The sequence below is a fragment of the Solea senegalensis genome, linkage group LG2 (assembly GCF_019176455.1).
Source record: "Solea senegalensis isolate Sse05_10M linkage group LG2, IFAPA_SoseM_1, whole genome shotgun sequence".
Lineage (NCBI taxonomy): Eukaryota > Metazoa > Chordata > Actinopteri > Pleuronectiformes > Soleidae > Solea > Solea senegalensis.
The window spans coordinates 26,505,920-26,525,803 of record NC_058022.1 but is presented as its reverse complement, the minus strand read 5'-3'; the positions used below and the strand labels follow the sequence as shown (position 1 = coordinate 26,525,803).

The 19,884-nt window shown below is 40.3% G+C and overlaps 1 protein-coding gene across 1 annotated transcript; it reads left to right on the top strand.

The window, feature by feature from the left end:
• The first annotated feature begins 274 nt into the window (after nt 1-274).
• Nucleotides 275-8,846, top strand: gtf3c3 (general transcription factor IIIC, polypeptide 3). Its single transcript, XM_044020011.1, has 19 exons — nt 275-418; nt 535-610; nt 1,597-1,964; nt 2,042-2,165; nt 2,263-2,454; nt 2,629-2,794; nt 3,044-3,191; nt 3,657-3,825; nt 4,140-4,240; nt 4,365-4,536; nt 4,641-4,843; nt 5,507-5,608; nt 5,763-5,895; nt 6,679-6,904; nt 7,114-7,168; nt 7,270-7,405; nt 8,006-8,130; nt 8,220-8,372; nt 8,581-8,846. Exons 1-19 carry the CDS (start codon nt 326-328, stop codon nt 8,701-8,703), a joined length of 2,865 nt encoding a protein of 954 aa, XP_043875946.1. The 5' UTR covers nt 275-325; the 3' UTR covers nt 8,704-8,846.
• Nucleotides 8,847-19,884: the final 11,038 nt, after the last annotated feature.

Below are 19,884 nucleotides of genomic sequence, written 5' to 3'. Positions count from 1 at the left end.
GACAGAAATAAGTAGGCTACAATGCAACATTAACAAATGCCAACTGCTGTATAGCATCGGATAATAAGAATATTAAGCCCATTTTAAGTTAGTTTTAAGTTTTTAAGTTAGTCTTTTTACTTGAATTACGTTACTTATGAAGATAAACGTATGGCCATGGACACATTGTTCATATTTGGCATTTTGGTCATGTTTAGTCTCATTCTTCACCACTAAATGTCGCTAAAGTACTTTTTCTATATGCCCGACCCGGAAGTGTATGCGGGTCACTGGGCGGAAGTAGAAATTATGTCGTTTTGAATAGCATGTTGTGATAAATGTAAACATGTCGGGCTTCAGCGCTGAGCTCATTGACTACCTGGAGGGTAGAATCACTTTTGAGGAGTTTGACAAGAGAAGAGATGAGCGAAAGGAGAAGGTAAATCACAAACAGTATATCTTGTATATATTCACTGTTTGGGAGCAGAGCTGGACTTAAGTTAGCCTGCTGCTCAGGGTACATGCTGCCTCTGACAGTTCTGCTTCGTCCCTCAGGAGTGTGAAGTCACAGCTGAGGATGTGGAAGACAATGCTCAGCCTTCCACCTCAGCAAAAATCATCCCCAAGATAGGTACAGTATTTATTTGTATAATCTCTGTGTGTATGCGGGTTGGGGGGATCTGCAAACAAAAGAGTATTAGCATGATTATTTTAATAGCTCAATTTAGGGCTAAATTCATTTATCTGGTATCATTTGCAACTGATTTGGTTACAGTTACATTTATTTTTCTATCATTAACTCATCTTTCAGTTATTTTCTCATTTAATCGTTTAGAATTCATATTTTTTAGTGATAGTAAATTTGTCCTCTGCATTTAACCAATCTTTAGTAGTGAACACACACAAGGCAGGGGGCAGCACTTATCTGTACCCGGGGAGCAATGGGGGATTGCCTGGGAATAAACCAACGACCTTCCAGTTATGAGCCCAATTTCTTTTCTATTGGTGTTAGGCTGCCATAAAACCACTGCGTTGGCGGGAAATCGAACCTGGGTCGGCCACTGCTTGGAAGGCAGCTATGCTAACCACTATACCACTAACTTATTAATTGGGACTATAGAATGTGTTCTTTCTCCAGTAAACCAAATATGTTCAGTTTTACTGTATAAAACTAAAGAATCCAGAGCATATTAGAATTCAAGAAGGTGAAATAACAGAACAAAACCAATCAATTGATTGTCAGGTCAGCTGGCAATAAGTTTAGCTGTTGTTTGAGCCCTACAATAAACACTGAGTGATTCTCTAATTGAATCTTTTTCAAATTTCATTTTGAAAACAATCCATTGTTCACCCATTGATGAAAATTTCAAGCTGCTCTCATGCACTGGCATCAGACCCTCCTCCGCCTCGCAGTCTGACTGTACACATTAATGTGATGTCAATGTGTTTGTGTGTAAGTGTGTGTTTGAGTGACAGCAAGGGAAAATGAAATGAGAAAAGCTGAGTGAAACATGTGATTGGATCACTCAGGTCAGATGTCCAGGTATTGGGGTCAATATGTAAAATAAGCAGAATAAATATAAAATAATCTTATTTGAAACTGTCCCCTCTTATCAGAGGAGGGAGTCAGCCCAGGAGTCCAGTTGGCTTTTGCCTCCATACTGGGAGGCACACCACAACCGCCATCATCTGGAGAGGAGGAAGAAGATGAGGAGGAGGAGGAGGAGGAGGAGGAAGAGGAGGAGGACAGCTTGAGTTATGTGGATGATGAAGATGATGAGGATTACAAGATGGAAGAGGAGGTGAGGGAAAAGAGAAATGAGTTGGAAGAGGGCCTGACAGAGACGAGGCACGGGCGAGGGGGCAGAAAGGGAAAAGGAGGGGGGAGTAGGAAGAAGACGGAGACGGAGACGGAGGATCCGACAGTGGGAGATGTGTTCGCGCTGGAGATGGAGCTGGATCGAGAAAACAAGAAGATGATGAAGGTGAGGAGGATGATGATGAACAATTGTGTATCTCTGTATGATAATCTGCATCAGGTAATGAGTGTTTGTTTGTTCAGGAGCGACGCCATCGCAGTAAACTGCCTCGTGCTCTGAGAGGCCTCATGGGAGAAGCCAACATCCGCTACGCCAGAGGAGAGAAAGAGGATGCCATTTTAATGTGCATGGAGATCATCAGACAGGGTATGTACATTCATCTGACAGATGAAGATGTAATTCTTTGAAGAAGGCCAATGTTCAAATCAATTGCTGTGTAACTAAAGTGCAACTACTCCTGCAGCTCCTCTGGCTTATGAGCCCTTCTCCACGTTGGCGATGATCTACGAGGATGAGGGTGACATGGACAAAGCACTGCAGTTCAGTCTGATCGCGGCTCACCTTAACCCCTCAGACTGTGACGAGTGGATCAGACTGGCTGAGTTGTCACTGGAGCAGGACAACATCCGACAGGCCATTGTCTGCTACAGCAAAGGTCAAACTCGTGTCACTGGCTTTCACATGTTCTTTACTGTTTATTTCACTTCAGTTAATTTAATACTTTTTAGAACATCGTGTGGTTGTCATTTCTTTGGACATCTTAAAGGTCCAGTGTGTAAACCTTAATGACATCTCATTAGATTGACAGTGCAACTGCTTTGTTTGGCAGCCATCAAATATGACTCCACTAACGTGCGTTACCTGTGGGAGCGCTGTAGCCTTCAAATGCGTCTGGGCGAGCACAAGCAGTGCATGGATGGCTACCGCAGGATCCTGTCTCTGCTGCCTCAAGAGGACGGCGAGCACTTTATGCAGCTCTCCAAGGACATGGCCAAGTATGCGATCACACGGCAACACACAGAGGGAGATATAACAGTCATAGGACTGCAACTCTTGACACCCAGTATATTTATTTTCTCATATTTTTTTGAATTCGAGCAAAGAAACCAAGAAATTACTCACACATAAGATGAAAAGATTTTGTTAGTAATTGATTAAATAGGACAATACACACTTTATCCTTACATTCAGAAACATTCATATTTTTATTAATATAAATATGTGTGTCTGTCTGTCCTGTGTAGGAGCTATTATGAAAGTAATGACATGCCTTCAGCTCTGAGTGTGATAGAGGACGCTCTGGCACGACACCCCACTCTGGTCAGTGATGATGTCATCAACATGGCAGCTGAGCTCTACATCTCCAGCCGCCAGTACAACAGAGCAATGCAGGTGAGTGTGTGTGTGAGTTAGTGTGTGTGAACTGAAGCAAGAACTTTCTTGTGTGATAAAGAGAAAGCAAGTAAAAGGCTGATTTGTATCAGTGAATGCATAATGTACAAGTACAATGTAGTGAGGAATGACATGAACTCACAATAGGTTTAAGTGTTCACTGAAAATAATGTTTCCTACCTGCAATTTTTATGACCAACAGCCATTAACAACAGTAACTACATAAAATGCCAATAATGCATCTCTTTCCCTTCCACCAACCCTCCTGACATGTTTTTTCGCCATGTTTTTACATTGTATTATTTTCTAAAGGTTTTTGGTAAAGTGAGTTAAGTTTTTATAACATTAATAATTTGTTTGTATTTGTGCCCATCCTCTAAAAGCTTATTGATATAAATGAAATTAAGGTAGATTTTGGGCAGACCAACTTTTTAGTACAAACATTGTGTGTGTATCTTTTCCTAGGTCTTGGTCGACTTTACTGGTATTACTTTGGTCAAGAATGACTCGAAATCGGACTCCACAGCACAGGCACAAGAGTCCGAAGTGGCAGAGAAGACGACTGAGCAGCAGAAGGGGAAGAATGAAGAAGGCACAAAAACTGCAGAGGAAGCAGCAGCAGGGGAGGAGAACAGTGAGTGGGGCACTCAGCAGATGTTATTTCCTCTCTTTGACCCCACACTGACCTTTGATTTTGACTGATAATAACATGGCAGTCAAAAGAATTTTTTACTATTGCAAGAATACCTGATGATAAAGAAGTGTTTTAGATTTTTCTTGAGTATATGATTATTAAAGTCCAAGGTTGCTAAAGTGATTTATTTATCTATGTTATTGTGGAACTGTAGCTTGGGTAAACAGCCTGGTTGCCACAGAAACTGTAATCAGAGCTGGTGTTTTGGAAAACTCTGTATTAATGGGTGTGTGTGTGTGTGTGTGTGTGTCCAGGCATAGTTGAAAGTGTACAGGTTCCAGACTCAGTCCCAGTGGACCTCAGAGCCAAGCTGATTATCTGCCTCATACACCTCCACTCTTACACGCCCCTGGAGGTAAACTGAACCTTCACAATAGAAGCACATATCATATCATCACATGCATTATTAAAAATGTCTGACCTGAGAATCTTCATTCATTACTAGCACTGAGTTTTAACCTCGTTCCACCCACTTATAGAACATGGTGCAAGTGCTGATGGAGCAGAGTCCAGAGGAGATTGGCGACCTGTACCTGGACGTAGGTGAGGCCTACCTGGAGGAGGGCGAGTATATGTCTGCTCTGCCTCTGCTGTCTATGCTTGTCCTATCTGAGAAGTACAACCTGGCTGTGGTGTGGCTTCGACACGCAGGTAACATTCAAGCAATACACGCATCTTACAAATATGTTTGACTAAACATGAAACTGAAAAACAGTGATGATTAATATTCCTTTTTCATCCTGCTGTCCTTGCAGAATGTCTGAAGGCGCTGGGCCAAATGGAGGCAGCAGCAGAAAGCTACACTAAGGTGGTAGAGATGGCTCCACAGCACCTGGAAGCCCGGCTCTCATTGGCCACCCTGCAGCAGCAGCTGGGCCGACCTGAGCGTGCTCTAAAGGCCCTGGAGTCCATGTATGACACCGACACACTGTCCCAGGACTCATCAGCTGCACAGAAGGCAATGATCTCAATATTTTTTATGGGTCAACCACATACTGTATATAAAAATGGAGTGGACGTAGTCATCTGGCTTGAAAAGTGAAGCCCAGAAAGTAGGACTGAATTTGCAGTTAGCTGCTGGAGGGCAGCTTTGCTGTATTCAAAAAGAATGCTTTAGGAAAATGAACCTACTTCACACTTGATTTATAACATCATTTAGCATTTTCCTAATGAGTTAATGATCTCATCTGATATTTTTAGGTCAGTTTTGCAAATTATATTCCCATTTAGATAATACATGCTGAAATGAACAGGCACTAGTTAAAGTTTTTAAAAATGTTATGCAACCAAAGACTAGCTCAAGTGTTATTGGTATATATGGATTATGGGGTTTATGCAGTTAATATACTTTCCTGCTCTTGATAACTACTGAACGTTACTTTGCACTACAGTTTTCCTAGTCACACCCATTCACTCACACAATCATACAGCACATCTATGTGCAGAGCTTTTTTTATTACCCATCTGTCATACTCATTCATACGTTGCTAACACAGCCATGAGGAGCAGGTTGGGGTGAAGTGTTTTGTTCAGGGACTAAAGGAGCTGGGTATGGAACCAATGGCCTTCCGCTTCAAACCCTCTGTGTACTAATTTGGCATATTTACTCCTGTGGTTTTAGGAACTGAAGCTGCTTTTACATCGTTCCACTTTGCTGAAAACTCAGGGACAAATCCAGGATTACTTGGATGCTATGATTGCTATGATTTCCATGCTGCTTAAGGTAACAAACAAACACACACACACACACAATTTTAACACATTTATGTCAGGATCAGAGACTTTCCTGAGAATTTCTCAGGCAGTTGCGTCTTTTATTGACCCTGTTGCAATGCCCTTGACCTAAAGAAAAGTGTGTGTGTGTGTGTGTATTCTAGGTGGCCATGCAGCGAGCTAAGGTGTGTGTACGCTCTGTAAACATGTCAGGTGTGAATCACCTGAGGCTCCTGTTGGCCCAAGATGCTCTGCCAGAAATTGCTGACCATGAAGCTGCGTATCTAGACAATACCGGTACGTGTATATAATGGATGAATCTGATTGTATGTTTGTGTGACTGTGAAGTCTGTGTGTATTATTTGCTTTCTGCAACCTAGTGAGCCGACTGGTGAACGGAGGCTGTAGTTGGCAGAAATGGCACGGAACAGTTGGTGGGGCATTGTTCACTGTCAGAACCTATGAACAGTTGCCATGTGTGGAGGAAATGCTGTTTTTTTCTTCCTTAAAGGAGGATATTTAAAGCTTTGCTTCACATAACTGAGGACAAAGTCCTGAAGCTAACACACAGTATGTTCTCAGACAGATTCCCTGAAGCCAGTGGTCACTTTTAATGTTCCAACAGTATGAAATTAACTGGAAATGAAAGAGCTGTTGAAAGGTCTGAGATAACATTTCATGTTGTTGTGAAATTACACCTGGAGGATGAACTATAAAGAAACATGACTAATGCAATTTGAGTCTGATCATTTCTTTCAATATGCAAGTTGGGAAATGTACAGTTTTCTTTTCTTTATGGAAAATGGGCACCAAAATCCAATACCCAAAGTGTGTGATCATGTAAACCAAGACAAAAAATAACTTTATATACTGTGGAATAAATGAGCAATTTACTCTGAGAACGGTTGATTGATTTATCAACATTGCAGCTCTGTTTAAAACACATGTCATTGAGGCATGTGTTTTGAAAATATTAATGATTGAGCAGCCAGCTTTCCAGAGTGTGGGTACTTTCAGTTTTCATTGAGTTTGACACGCTAATGTTTCAGTGATGATGTAATGTATTGTTTCTTTGACCAGGTAAAACCAACGTTCTGTCCAAAGAGGACTGGTGGCAGCTGCTGGTGAGCTGTGTACGTACCCTGGGTGAGGTGCAGCGCTACGAGGAGGCTGACCTGCTGGTGGAGTCTGCCATGGAGTTTTACTCGTTTTATGACAACAAACCTAAGAGAAAGGAGCTGGAGTTCTTTGGGCTTTCTGCTACCATCCTGGACCACAACTACTACAAGGCCTATAACTACATTAGGTAGGTAGTATTGGAGGTGGTATATGTACAGTGCCTTGAGATAATGTATGTTATGATTTGGCACTATACAAATAAAATTGATTTGAATTGAATATTGGTGTGGAGAGGGAGGAGTCATTTCATTTGCTCAAAGTTTATGCTTTTTTGATCAAATCGTCATGTCCAAACAGCATTCAATAAATAAATAAATTTCCCCCTCTGCTCAATAGATTAATGCTGATAGAAAATGTGGATCTGCCTCAGCTGTGGAACATTTTCAACCAGGTGAACCTCTTATTTTCTCTGCATAATTCTGACTTTTCACTGCCTGTATGTGTCTGTGTTGTGAACAACCCTTGCTCATACTTGTCTTTCACCTCCCATAGCTGACCATAACCTCTCATCACCAGCGGCACCATCGCTTCTGTCTGCGTATGATGTTGAAACACCCAGACAACCACGCCTTGTGTGTCCTCTGTGGACACAACGCCATGGTGTCGGGAAGCTTCAAACATGCGCTGGGTACAAAACACACACAATACAGCCAGTGGTTCTCAAACCTTTTATACCAATGGAAAACCAACTCATTTAGCACAGTTTTGGAACCATGGCTCTAAACAGTACAGTTTGGTTCAGTTTACACAATTATTTACGTTTGTGTAGAAAATGTGTAAGGTTTACCAGAATAACCATTCCTCACTGTACTGTGGTGACCTGAGCTCTTTGGAAACACTGCTCACTCACTATTGGCTGTTCTACCTTAGTAGTCCTCCATTCCATGCATTTTTTGATAATGCCTGTGCCTCAAGGCAGCCAGTGGTAACTGCACTGTGAACTGTCAACACCGTTTGTAAATCAGCTTACAGAGCATTAGGACTCATTGGGCAGTTACTATGTTTTTATCAGAGCTGCTCTTAATCTTATAAAGGTACTTTTCGCTGAATCCTCTCATATTGCTGAGTGTCTGTCTGTTTTATCTCGAAGACACTGCGTGGTGTCTGTGGCCAACACAAGTTGGTTTAGTTACAAGAGTAAGATTTTCTTTTCTTATTCCAATAGGTATCTTATTCATTGAAAATGTTTCATAGACACTAATGTAACACATTCCTTGTGTATCCTTAGGCCAGTATGTTCAGGCCTTCCAGAGTCACCCCAGCAACCCGCTGCACAGCCTTTGTGTGGGTCTCACCTTTTTCCACATGGCATCACAGAAATATGTGGCAAAACGACATATCCTGGTGCTGCAGGTATACTGTTGGTTTAAATGCTCATTTTGTAAAAAAAAAAAATTGCATATTGTTTGTACATTATAACCTAATGTGTGTTTTTTGTTCAGGGTTTCTCCTTCCTGTGGCGGTACATTGAGCTGCGCGGAGAGTGTCAGGAGAGCATGTACAATCTGGGCAGAGCACTGCATCAGATGGGCCTCACTCATTTGGCAATACATTACTACCAGAAGGCACTAACACTGCCTGTACCGAAACTTGAGGTAAATACAGAAAAGGACACTGTCAAATCACCAAACGTATTTATTCATTTGTATTCCCACTCAACAAGAACATTATTAGGAACACCATGTTAGTCGCAATTCCGCATTTGCATGAATGTGGACGCTGGATCATTCCCATGCATTCTCTTTTTCACTTTCTTGTTCACATAATCTCTCTCTACCCTCTCACCACCCATCCTGCCTGCAGGGTGTGGCTGATGACCAGGTGGATCTGAGGCGGGAGATCGCCTTCAACCTGTCACTCATCTACCAAGCGAGTGGGAACACAGAGATGACTCGACAACTCATCAACACTTACTGTGTAGTTTGAACATGCACTCAAATTCATCTACATTAATATAAGATGGAGACTCAGGTTTCCTGCACTGAAAAAATATGGAGGACAAAGAACTAGTAATTCATAAAACACACTCAAATAAAAAAACACAATTTCTGCATTTATTTATTTACAAATGTCTACATTTTACTGTTATTTCATCACAGTTTTCACACATTTCTGAAAATATTTATTTTGATTTATCAGTGTCATTGTCTTTGATGGTTACAGCTTTATTGTAAATCACAATTGTGCACAGAAAAAAATATTTCTTCTTTAATTTTTTTTGTCCTCCATACACTGCCTTGTTATGATATGTATATTACATTAGTCAAGCAGTGACATTACATAATATTTATATATGTAATGTGTATATATGTGTACAGCTTGTGATACTCCAAAATGAATGTAGACACCATTTGTTATTTTTATGACAAATATAGACAAACAAATCATTATCCTTCTATGTTGTCAACATCCTAGAAGTTGACCTGTGGTAATGTATTTGTTTTTTAAAGGCTTGTATTTTTGTTTATTAAATATTTTCTGGAAAATTGCTTAGTATCCTCCATGTGGATTTGTACACAATTGTGGAAATGCATTTGTTATGGTACCACAGCGTAAGTAGTAAATACAGGATTTGATAAACTACAGTTTTACACGTATTTATATATACTGTTTATCAGTTATTACCATAGATTGGGTCAGGACTGACCGATTGGGCTTGGGAAATAATCATTTTGGGACGAAAAATACATTTGAAGAATGTTTTAACTGCCTTTTACTAAATATTTATGTGTGTATTTTAAATAATGGGCATCCATAAAACATATCTCGTAGAGACGACTAGTTTATTTATTCAACAGTGTGTATTTCCCCTCCAAGTGTTTTGAAACCATTCATAGAATTGAGTGTGTTTGCTTGTGGGGGGGCTCGAGTACCTGTGGACAAGCGCGGCCGAACGCTGTTATTTTTGTTATTTCGCTGGACTCAACAAGGCTAACCCTTTGAGCCCGTAAATTCATGTAAGTGTAACGAGTATACGAGTTAAATCACAGTGCGGCCGGGGGGTTCAATTTCTCTCCGGGAGGAAAAGTGTGTGAAGCAGCGGAAACGGGGAGGCGGATGTAAAGCGGTGCAGCCAAATAAATAAGATATGAACCCGTCTTTCTCCACAGTCACGCAGGATCACGCGACGCTGCTTAGACATGTATGACCAACTGGACTTTTATTTTTAGCGGAAAGCAAACGTTCTTAGCAGCGGGGCGTCGCTTTGAGCGGAGGCTGGATTACGGAAAGCACACGGGCTCAGGAGGGCCGAATTCCGCTTGGACGCTGATGAAGGGTCGCTGGCGTTCGGACCATAGGGAGGTCCGTCGTCCATGATTGAGCTTCTTGTTCGGGGGTATTTTGGCATGAAGGCGGTGTCCTGAGCCTCCGTTTCATAGGTAAGCGCTACCCGAGCTGGGGCTGTAAACACACTGTTCTACTGTGTATTTAGGTACATGTCGTGTGGCGCTGCCAGCCTTGTTTATCACCATCACTGCCTTCATTGACGTATTTCATGTTTTCAAGCACAGGGTGTCTGTGTACATTATGCTATGCTGCTAATGTTTTGATGTGTTTGAAGCAGCAACAGAAAAAAAACCAAAGGCACAATAACAACAACGTCAAAGTAAAAGCTCTGAGCCTTTACAAGATGAAATGGAACATTCTAGAGCTGGGCAAAAAACGCGTCCCTAACGACAATATAACCGGATAGCGGTAATAATCGCGATACTTAAAATAACCCTTACAAATAATTGTAAGGGTAAAGTTGAAGGAAGCAATTAATTGTGGTTTAGTTGAGCTGCTACATTGGCATAAAGTGACCAAACTAATTATACAAATAAGGTAAAACATTCACATTGATTATACTGTATGTGTTATATACTGTGTCAATCAATCAATTCATCGATCAGGTTACCTTCTCAATTCATTTATTAGTTTTCTTATTCAGAAATAGCTAAACAAATGTGAAAAATGTTAGACATAAATATTAAAAATGTCAAAAAATGATCTGTCTACCTCCAAAAAATGTTTCCCAAAATTTAAAATACACACAGACATTCAGTCATGCAAGAGCTAAAGAAATTGGTATTTAAGAAGGTAAAGTCACAGAACGTATTTGTATCCTATTAAAAAACTTTCAAGTTGATTACCATAATCATTGGCATTTAATTGTGTATGTTTTATTTGTGATTAGTAATCAGTTAATCATTGTAGCCCTTGATTGCAAAATGCATAAAACAATGAAATAACACTGAACCTTTGTAGCATCGCTACATTGTGAGTATCTTTGTTGTTGAATTATTTGCCAACCCTAGATAAATTACACTCTCACACAAAGTGAGGATAGTCAGTAAATCTAATCAGAGCTGTTAGTTTCCCAGAATAGCAAAACAGCTCATCCTCTATTTCCTCCCTGACAACGTCATGGATGAGCTGACCCCAATTGTAATAAAGCAATAATACTAATAATGATTATAAAGCATCCAGTGTTGGTAAACTATAGATGTATTGTATTGATTTGTTGCCATGTGTGAACTCCTCCTTGCACATTTCCCTCAGATCTGTGACTAACAATTGAGATGTGCACACCCTCCACATGCACGTCTGTTGGGTCAGGTAAACCACCAGCTTTATTTTGAAATGGACAGGATATGACATATTGCTCAGTTTTGACAAGATTAATGTAGGAAGGATACCATTTATCCTGTTCACCAGTGGTATTAGACAGCATGGCAGGGCTCCTGTGTCTTACTGAATGATGCCTCAGCTTCAGCAGGACAACACATTTGTCCAGCTGAGTCTATTGGCTTGCTGCATCTTGGCATTATACACCAATACAAGGGAGATTCTGAAGCTTGTTCTCGACTAATTTAATTTCAATTTCATCCATTTATAGGATCTCTAGGGCTGCACAGTTAATCACAAGACAATTGAAATTGCAGAATCCACATCGTAAGACACTGCAATAGTTTGATAAAGATAAAATGTGTGTCATAACAGCACTATGATGGAATTATGCAGTACTACATGATGTTTTTCCATAAATGTGTTTAAATGCAAAAATAATAAGTTTTTACCAATTATCAGTTACATCTCAATTGCAACGTTTGTCAAATTTATCGCAACATTATTTCCTTACAATGTTGTGAAGGTCTAGTTTCCTCTAGGCCTTATGAATTCAACTCTACTCATTCTGATTTGCAACTGAGAGCCAAATGCATTTTTCATTTGCTGTTGGATAGAACTGGCAGCCTTAAGTGACCTCACCAATTCCTCCATATGCTACTGTTACATTAAGTCAAAGCCTCCATTGCCCACTGACTTCCTAATGTGTGGTTTAAAATAAAGATGTAGCAGGTTGTTCTTCACATACAGTCTTACCCACAACTGCCAGAGTGTGGCCACATCGGAGCAGCATTTTACCTCCCTGATACATGACACTTAACATCCACTTCTTTCGTCCTTGTGAGACTGAATGATAGGAAGTCACAATCAGAATTCAAAGGTCACTTAATCGGTTTGGGGAGACTCTTTTTTTAGCTTTGGGGAAATCTGTCATGTGACAAGACAATTTGACCCATGACATGACAGTTTATAGATTTTGGAAGTAGCAAACATTCCCTTTCTGTAGAAAGTTTGCCACTAACATTGGGAACAACTGCCTATGCTGCAAAGAAACCTAAGAAAATGTAAAAATAGTCTGTAAAAAAGAGACTGATAATAAATGCAATAAAACATGTGTCATGGACGGAGCCTCACACAAAAAATCAGGTCATCTGTTGTGAATGAAGTGCATATGTCTGACTGTCACGGTGGTTGTAGCCTTTATTTATGGTTATGGCAAAAGTTATTGTTTCGTCCAGGAAGAAGCAACTACTAGCCCAGTGTTTCCCAATCCTGGTCTTTGGGGACCCCTGCCCTGCATGTTTTAAATGTTTCCCTGCTCCAAAACACCTGATTCAAATAGACAGCTCGTCATCAAGCTCTGCAAAAATCTGACAACAACCCACTCATTTGAATCAGGTGTGCTGGAGCAGGGAAACATTTAAAACATGCAGGGCAGGGGTCCCTGAGGACCATGATTGGGAAACAATGTACTAGCCTCATGAACACTCACTCATGCACGAATACCCAAGTCACACACCTTATAAGGACATCAGTTTTTCTGAATTAACTATTGTTAATTTATAACCACTGAAAACTACTTTCATAATTCAACCATGTAGGTTTATTTTGAGTTGTTGTGGAGGCCCATGGATAGCTTTAATAACCTGTGTGTTGTTGTCAGTGTCCTTTGGTAAATAGCAAAACCCTTTACTTATTATACATCTATTTATCAAATGTTAACTCCATATTTTCAATAATGCAATAAAAAAAACATTTACCCTATTTTACCTAATTACAGGTTACGTTAGTTGTAATTTATGTCTCCTCTACTGCCATAGTTTCAATGCATAAATTATAATTTCTGCCTCTAGGGGTGTCTCATTCAAAACAACAAAAGAATACTAAGTTTAATGACATTGGTAAGCAGTGGGGAAATCATTGGAATCTTTGTCAACAACACACTGGCTAACTAGAAGTACTAAACATTTCCCTCCTCACTCTGATGTTTTGGGGGTTACATTAACACAACCACCCACTGAGTCTGTTACCTTGAATAGAAATATGGATGGGTGAGCCTTTTGTTAAGTGGCACAGATTTGCTTGTCCCCACTGGCAGCCATGTTTTCACCGGTAGCATGCCTGCCTCAATACCACTACTTCTTAGTACTAGGAGAGCGTATCGAGTACATTCAGCTTTATAGTCAACTCTGACAAATAGTGTTTTTTTGCCCACAGTGTGTAAAATGTACTCAGCTTGCGGAAGTCTAACTGTCAGGTCTGTGAGCACTTTGGTCTGCACAATGTTAGATGTGATATATACGCACACACTGAACTGGCACAGAGAAATGTGATGGCTGTGTTGAGGACAGGAAGCTGTCGCCTCATTGTTTTCCAAACACGCTGCAGTTATTTCAGGACCGTGTGTGTGTGTGTGTGAGAGATAGTGCTCCAATCTCAAAAGTTGGCTTTTGCACAAACCTTTACCACTATTATGCAACGCAATTACACTTAATTGACCTTTGTCGTGAGAATCCACACAGCACCCAACCAGAAATCCTGTAAGTCAGCAGAGCAGCAGTAAAGGGGACAGTGTGTATTTTTTTCCCCATGTCTGACTGTGTCCGCCTCTTCAGTGTTGCCACAAAGTCTGGCGACTTTTAAAGAGATAGCTCAGGTTTTTTTAGTGTGGTTGTTTGGGATATGGAAACATAGTCAGCACTGACTGCCCTGTATCCGCTCCCTCTGTCAAGAACGAGATCTAGCTAAAGGGGACAGTAAAAAAAGTAAAATTAGATTTTAGGTCCTTAACAAAAGGCTCACCTAGACAGAATTGTGTCACCTAAAGTCTGTGCTTTCTGAAGAATATGTTTGCCGCTTTAATGTTGCCATTAGATAGCCTTTTCTGAACCTGAGGTTTGTGTCGCTTTTTAAACTGCTCACCCCCTCACCAAAGTCTGGAGAGAATACCGGTAATTTTACATCATACATACATATTTGAACTCTTTCATTAAGATTTAATAAAGTGACACAAACGGTCCAAACAAAGAAGCAGTCCACCAGTAGTTCCAGTTTTCCTGTGAGCTTCAAACAAGCATTTTTGCTATGGACTTTGGTGCGGTTCACAAACTTGTGTGTCCAGTCAGAAAAGACTGTCTAAAGAAGTGAGAAAGCATCAAACATATTTTAAGATAGATTAGACATAGGGAGGCATATATTTTCCCAAGCAAGCCTTAGAAATACATTTTTGTCCCTGCCATGTTTTCAGAAAGAAAGCATCTGTATCTCAGGGTAAGGGGCACACACAGTGCAGTCTGTATTGACTGCTTGCTAGTACCTGATACAACAACACCTAAAAAACACAAATGATCCATTTAATTGACTTCTTATACCATAGCTCAACCACGTGATTTAATAGCAGATTAAATTGCAGATAGAATGGCTGTAGTGTTTTCCATCGAAATCTTGCTTCATGCAGTGCTCAAGCTCTTACACTTGCATAATTCAGTTATGTAGCCTGCACTGAAGAATGCCAGCATTATTTTGATCTCAGCAGTGAAGTTTGGACTCCTCCTGTCCAACCCACAAATGTTAGGTTTTTTATAGGAAACACTTGTGAATGTGAATGGGCTCTTGCACATCATTCCTTTGTCTTAATGTTGGATGAGAGCTGCACCAAATCAAATACAGGTTTTGTGCGCAGATTTGCAATGCATTACTGCCTGGGTGTGTAGCACCCAGAGCACTGCTTTCTGACGGTGTACTGATGTCAGTGCCTGGGTCTGTTTTCACCAGGCTGAGTGTATATTTAGTCTCAAAATCTCACCGTTTATAAATAACCAGCAGACTTGAAGCTGCTGGTGGAGGAAAGATATTTTTCCCAGTATCTCACACAGTAAAGTTAAACTACGGTCTGAAGCAGATAAACCGGCTTGGAGATTATAAAAGATAGATATAACACAAATTCTTAAAGAGGCAACAGATAACTTATTTTGTCCCTCATTTAGTAAGTTTCAGTTGCACCAGTGGATCAACAATTCCTATGCCCTCAAGCCATCAGGTCTTTGAACTACAGATTCCAAGTGGTAGAGGTGAGCAGCACAGCAGTTCTTACATGCAGTCATAAATGTGTCATATCAGATCACTATCTTGTGTGAGGGAGACAAGGTGAGAAAGACTTTTTGCTGTCATGCTGCCCCCAGCAACAGCTCCCGGAGTAGGAGAGCCAACCTGAGGTTTGAAAAATCCATGACAGAGTAAGTCATGCTAGGCTCTCTTTCCCTGGGTGAAAGATTTTCACAACCCTGTGGTTAAGTAGTGGTGAAGCATTCTGGATCATTATCTTATCAGACACATGAGCAATTACAAGCTCCTGTCGTCCAATTCAATTAGCTGTAATTGAATTTGAAGGCTTCCGCTGAGTAAATGTCGTCTGTTGTCGGGAGTCATTCTAATAAGGAGCAGAAACATTTATTTGTAAATCGTGACAACAAATTGCATTTGCAAATGGGTCTGGAAACTCTCAGTTTATTTTCAATGTCTTAAGTACATTATTAGCTGTCACATCCAGTTAGAGCAATGAACAGTGAAAACGGAATACAGGGTGCAGTTTGTTGTTTTTTGGGGAAAAGTATTTTGTTAAGGAATTTTACAGAGGTCTTCTTTACCTATGTGACATAAACCTTTCAAATAAGGTAGCAATAGACCAGTAGCTCCTGTGTTCCCACAATGACTGTGGTGCAGGAAAATGGGCATTTCATTTTACAATAAATTTCCAGTCAAAAAAGACATATTGGCGAGATAAAGCGACAAACATGTTCTTAAGATATCGTAGACTTAAACAACATAGGCATAGATATATCTATATTAGGTGAGCCTAAAATGAGTTTTGAATTGTCAGCCATTTATTTCAAGTGAGAGAGAGCCTCCGTGTCTGGTTTTCAGAGCAGGAGGAAGCTGTGCAGTCAGTGCTGATTCTGCGCCAGGACCTCAGCCACATTTTGAAACAAAAGAAGTATCCCTTTAACTTGTAGATGTGTTGATTATAAATGTGTTGGACAGCTGGGAGGGAACATAGCTGCAGAGGGAGCTGGGAGCTGCAGATTGAAACCTTGTGCTAATGCAATGGATTAGAGAAGATATTCTATCAAGAGTAAATCCTCCTATTCTCTTTTTTAATCCTGATGCTGGATCAAGGACACTTACATCCTTAGAGCTCCGTGTGACTGTGTGTGTGTGTGTGTGTGTGTGTGTGTGTGTGTGTGTGTGTGTGTGTCTGTGCGCACACTTGTGTAGCAGGGTTTTGTGATATTCAATTCAATTTCTTTTGTACATTATATATACATATACAACATACATTATCTCAGGGCACTGTACATACAGTAGTAAGGCAGACACCTTTACATTGTTATAGAGAGCAGAGAAGAGGAGAGAAGAGAGAAATTGAAAGAGGGATGTGAGGTAGAGGCAGAAGAAATAGACCAGCACCAGATATATAACAGTATAACAGTGTTCAGTGTTGTGTGTGCTGGACTTCCTTTGCTGTTTTTTTGTGACAGGAGTGAAAACTGTGAGCTTTTTTTTTTATTATTTCTAATATGTATGTGTGTGTGTGTGTGTGTGTTAACTGTGCATGCCACACATGAAGCATTGGCTTCTATCCTGAGCTGTAAATATTTAACCCAGAATGGTTGGAGCCGACAGAAAGGCTAAATTTAAACTTGTGAAAACTGAAAAATTAAGTCTGGATATCTGCTGAGGCTGCAGATGTCGAGAAATCCACTGAGCCAACTAACAGTGCATGCCGGTGGTGGTGTGTGGAATGTTTTCTTCACACACTTTGTCCCCCTTCTACTACATCCATACTACTATATTTTCATTTGAAAACAGTATTTTTAGATAAGAATGATCTGCGTCCTAAAGAGCATCAAAGGTCTGGATCAGAAATAAATCGCCGTTTTTATAAAGGAGTAATGAAAATGTATCCTTTAAGGCATGTGACCCTGCTGACAGACATGTTTTAAGTGAGAACGAGCCTCCATATCTCAGGCTGGTTCCTGGCACAGAGATATGCCAAGAACCAGAGAGATATGGCTAAATACTTAATCATGTTAAAATATTCCAAAACAGTCAGTTTAGATATTATAAAAGGATCGTAAAAGAGTGTGTTTTGCATCTGAGTGAAATTGAAGAAGCCATGTCACAAAATGCATTAATGAAACACTTTAATGATCTATATTGAATATTTGTTATATCGATGCTGGGATATACATTGTTATTGAATTACTGCCCAGTCCACAAACTGATCTGTCATTTTCAGAACAAATGTAGGGAAAAACCTGAGAAGATAAAGATGTGGCCCGAAGCTAAGAAGTCGCCAGTATTTCTGTGGTGTTCCTAATTAAGTGCTGAGTGAGTGTTCACTCTCTCCTTCCTTGCTGTTGTCTATACACCTCTCTCTGTCACAAGCACACTTCTCATTTAAGTTTGAGGCCTCTGGGGACTGAGTCTGGATTTGAGTGTGCATCCATTCAGGGAAGGAGAGAAAGGAGGAGAAGAAGGAGGAGTTAGATGTGCAGCAGATACACGTGACTGATCCTGAAGCTGGAACATGGTTTGGCGTAACCATCTCTCACCATAGCAACGTGTGTGTGTGTGTGTGTGAGAGGGAGAGAGAGGGAGAGAGAGAGAGAGAGAGAGTGTAAATTAAAGAAAGGAGGAAAGAGAGAAAACGATAAGTGGTCTGTGTGTGTTCAGGAAAGGTCAAAAGGAAATGGTTTGCTTTCTGTCCACTCATGAAGTGAAATTGAACATGGTGACCTTTTCCACTATTACTGAGCTACAACTTTCTACCTGTAGATCCTGCCACTGTTCTATTTCTATTTTTTGATATATTTTATTTTAACTTTATTCAACCTTTTCACAATGACACAAATGTACTTCTTAATTAACATTGAGCACTCTGAAATCAAATGAAAATACATTTGTATAAATGTGAAGTAAGGAACATCTTCCCTGTTGGGCCAAGAGAGCCATTATATTCCCTTTTAAGTGGCCATTTTGGGTTTACTACCCTCTTAGGCGCCTAAATCCAACTAAAACAATGTGGAAGCTTTTCTTCCAGGAATTATTTCTTAAAAAGTCTGCAGAAACTGAGAAGAAATTCCTCTTTTTCGCTACATCTGCTTCGAATCAGTTACAAAAACATCTTAATTTTAGAGAGTTGGTCTCTCTGGATGCTTTTAAAGTATTTTAAAACAACTTGGATGGTGGTAAATCTGTCTGTAGATAGATGGTCAATCTGATTCAAATTGCCCTGTCTGATCCTTTATACTGAGTATTTATGATTCTGTACTTTCTTCCTTTAGATTAATATTTTATATATTTAATGAATATCTATCTCTGTCGAGGAGATTATGTTTTTGACATTCTGTTTGTCTATCTGCCAGCAGCATAATTCAAAAAGAAAAGGACAGCTATGTTTTTTTATAATAATTAGATTTTGGTGATGATGGATAATTGTATTGTTCTCAAACAATTACCCATGCAAGACAGGAAGGTTTAATGACTCTCTGGGAAACTGAGTGACTTTGGCAGATGTTTGCACTCCCTGAATTTAGGTTTTTTATTTATGTATTTTATGATTCAGTAGTTAAATATTTGTCTGTTCTTCTGTCTGTCTGTTACATGTACTTCTTGTCTTGGTCAGGACCATCTTGTTAAAGATCTCTTGTAAGAGACAATGATGATAATAATAACAATTAGCTAATAACTTTAAATGGCTGCACTGTAATTCATGAAAATGAAGAAAGACAGCAGATATTGTATTTTTGGTAGTTATGATGATGTTTGCAGTAGTTCTCACCTGACTCTCAGGGTTAGAGAAAACACAACAAAGGAAGGATACTGAAATGCTGTGTCAAAATACAGCCCTTTGTTGTGTCTTAATTGAGTTAAATTATTGTTTCCTTCAAGCTCTTTTTTCTCTCTCTTTTTGTCTCCACTATAGGTCCAGCCTTTGTCCTACCTTTGGATCGTAGGACCGCTCTATAAACACCCCCTCCATCCTGGACAGACCTGGAAGGATCACCTTTTTATCTCTGTCCTCATCTGTCCTTCTCTTCCCACCTTTTCTGATCATGGCTCAGTGTGTGATTTGCAGAGTCCTGTAGTGTCCAGGAGAGAGGCGTCCTTCTGCTTTTGACACCCCTGGGTTTGTCAAAATGGACAGGTGTGGCACGGCGTGCAGAGGGTTAAATGTAAAGCGACGACATTCGCAGCAGAGATGTAATATGAATGATAGATGGGAGAAAATCGTCAATGCACCTTGAGTGATGACGAGTAAAGCCTGGAAACATTGAAGTGCCTCCCCCCCAGAACAAATGCCAGCAGAAATGTGCTGTGACAAGCTCGAGCTCAGACTGTTGCACCAGCAGTAGCTTGTTATCACTCTCCACTGCCATCTGTTTCTCCATCCTCTTCTCTTTGCCTTTAGTGCTTCTTTCATTTTACGGATGGTAC

Bases quoted from the DNA above. Each gene is read 5' to 3' on its own strand.
- gtf3c3 (XM_044020011.1), top strand. From the start codon at position 326: ATGTCGGGCTTCAGCGCTGAGCTCATTGACTACCTGGAGGGTAGAATC. The intron at 419-534 runs GTAAATCACAAA...TTCGTCCCTCAG, and splicing joins GAGATGAGCGAAAGGAGAAG to GAGTGTGAAGTCACAGCTGA. The intron at 8,131-8,219 runs GTATACTGTTGG...TTTTTTGTTCAG, and splicing joins GACATATCCTGGTGCTGCAG to GGTTTCTCCTTCCTGTGGCG.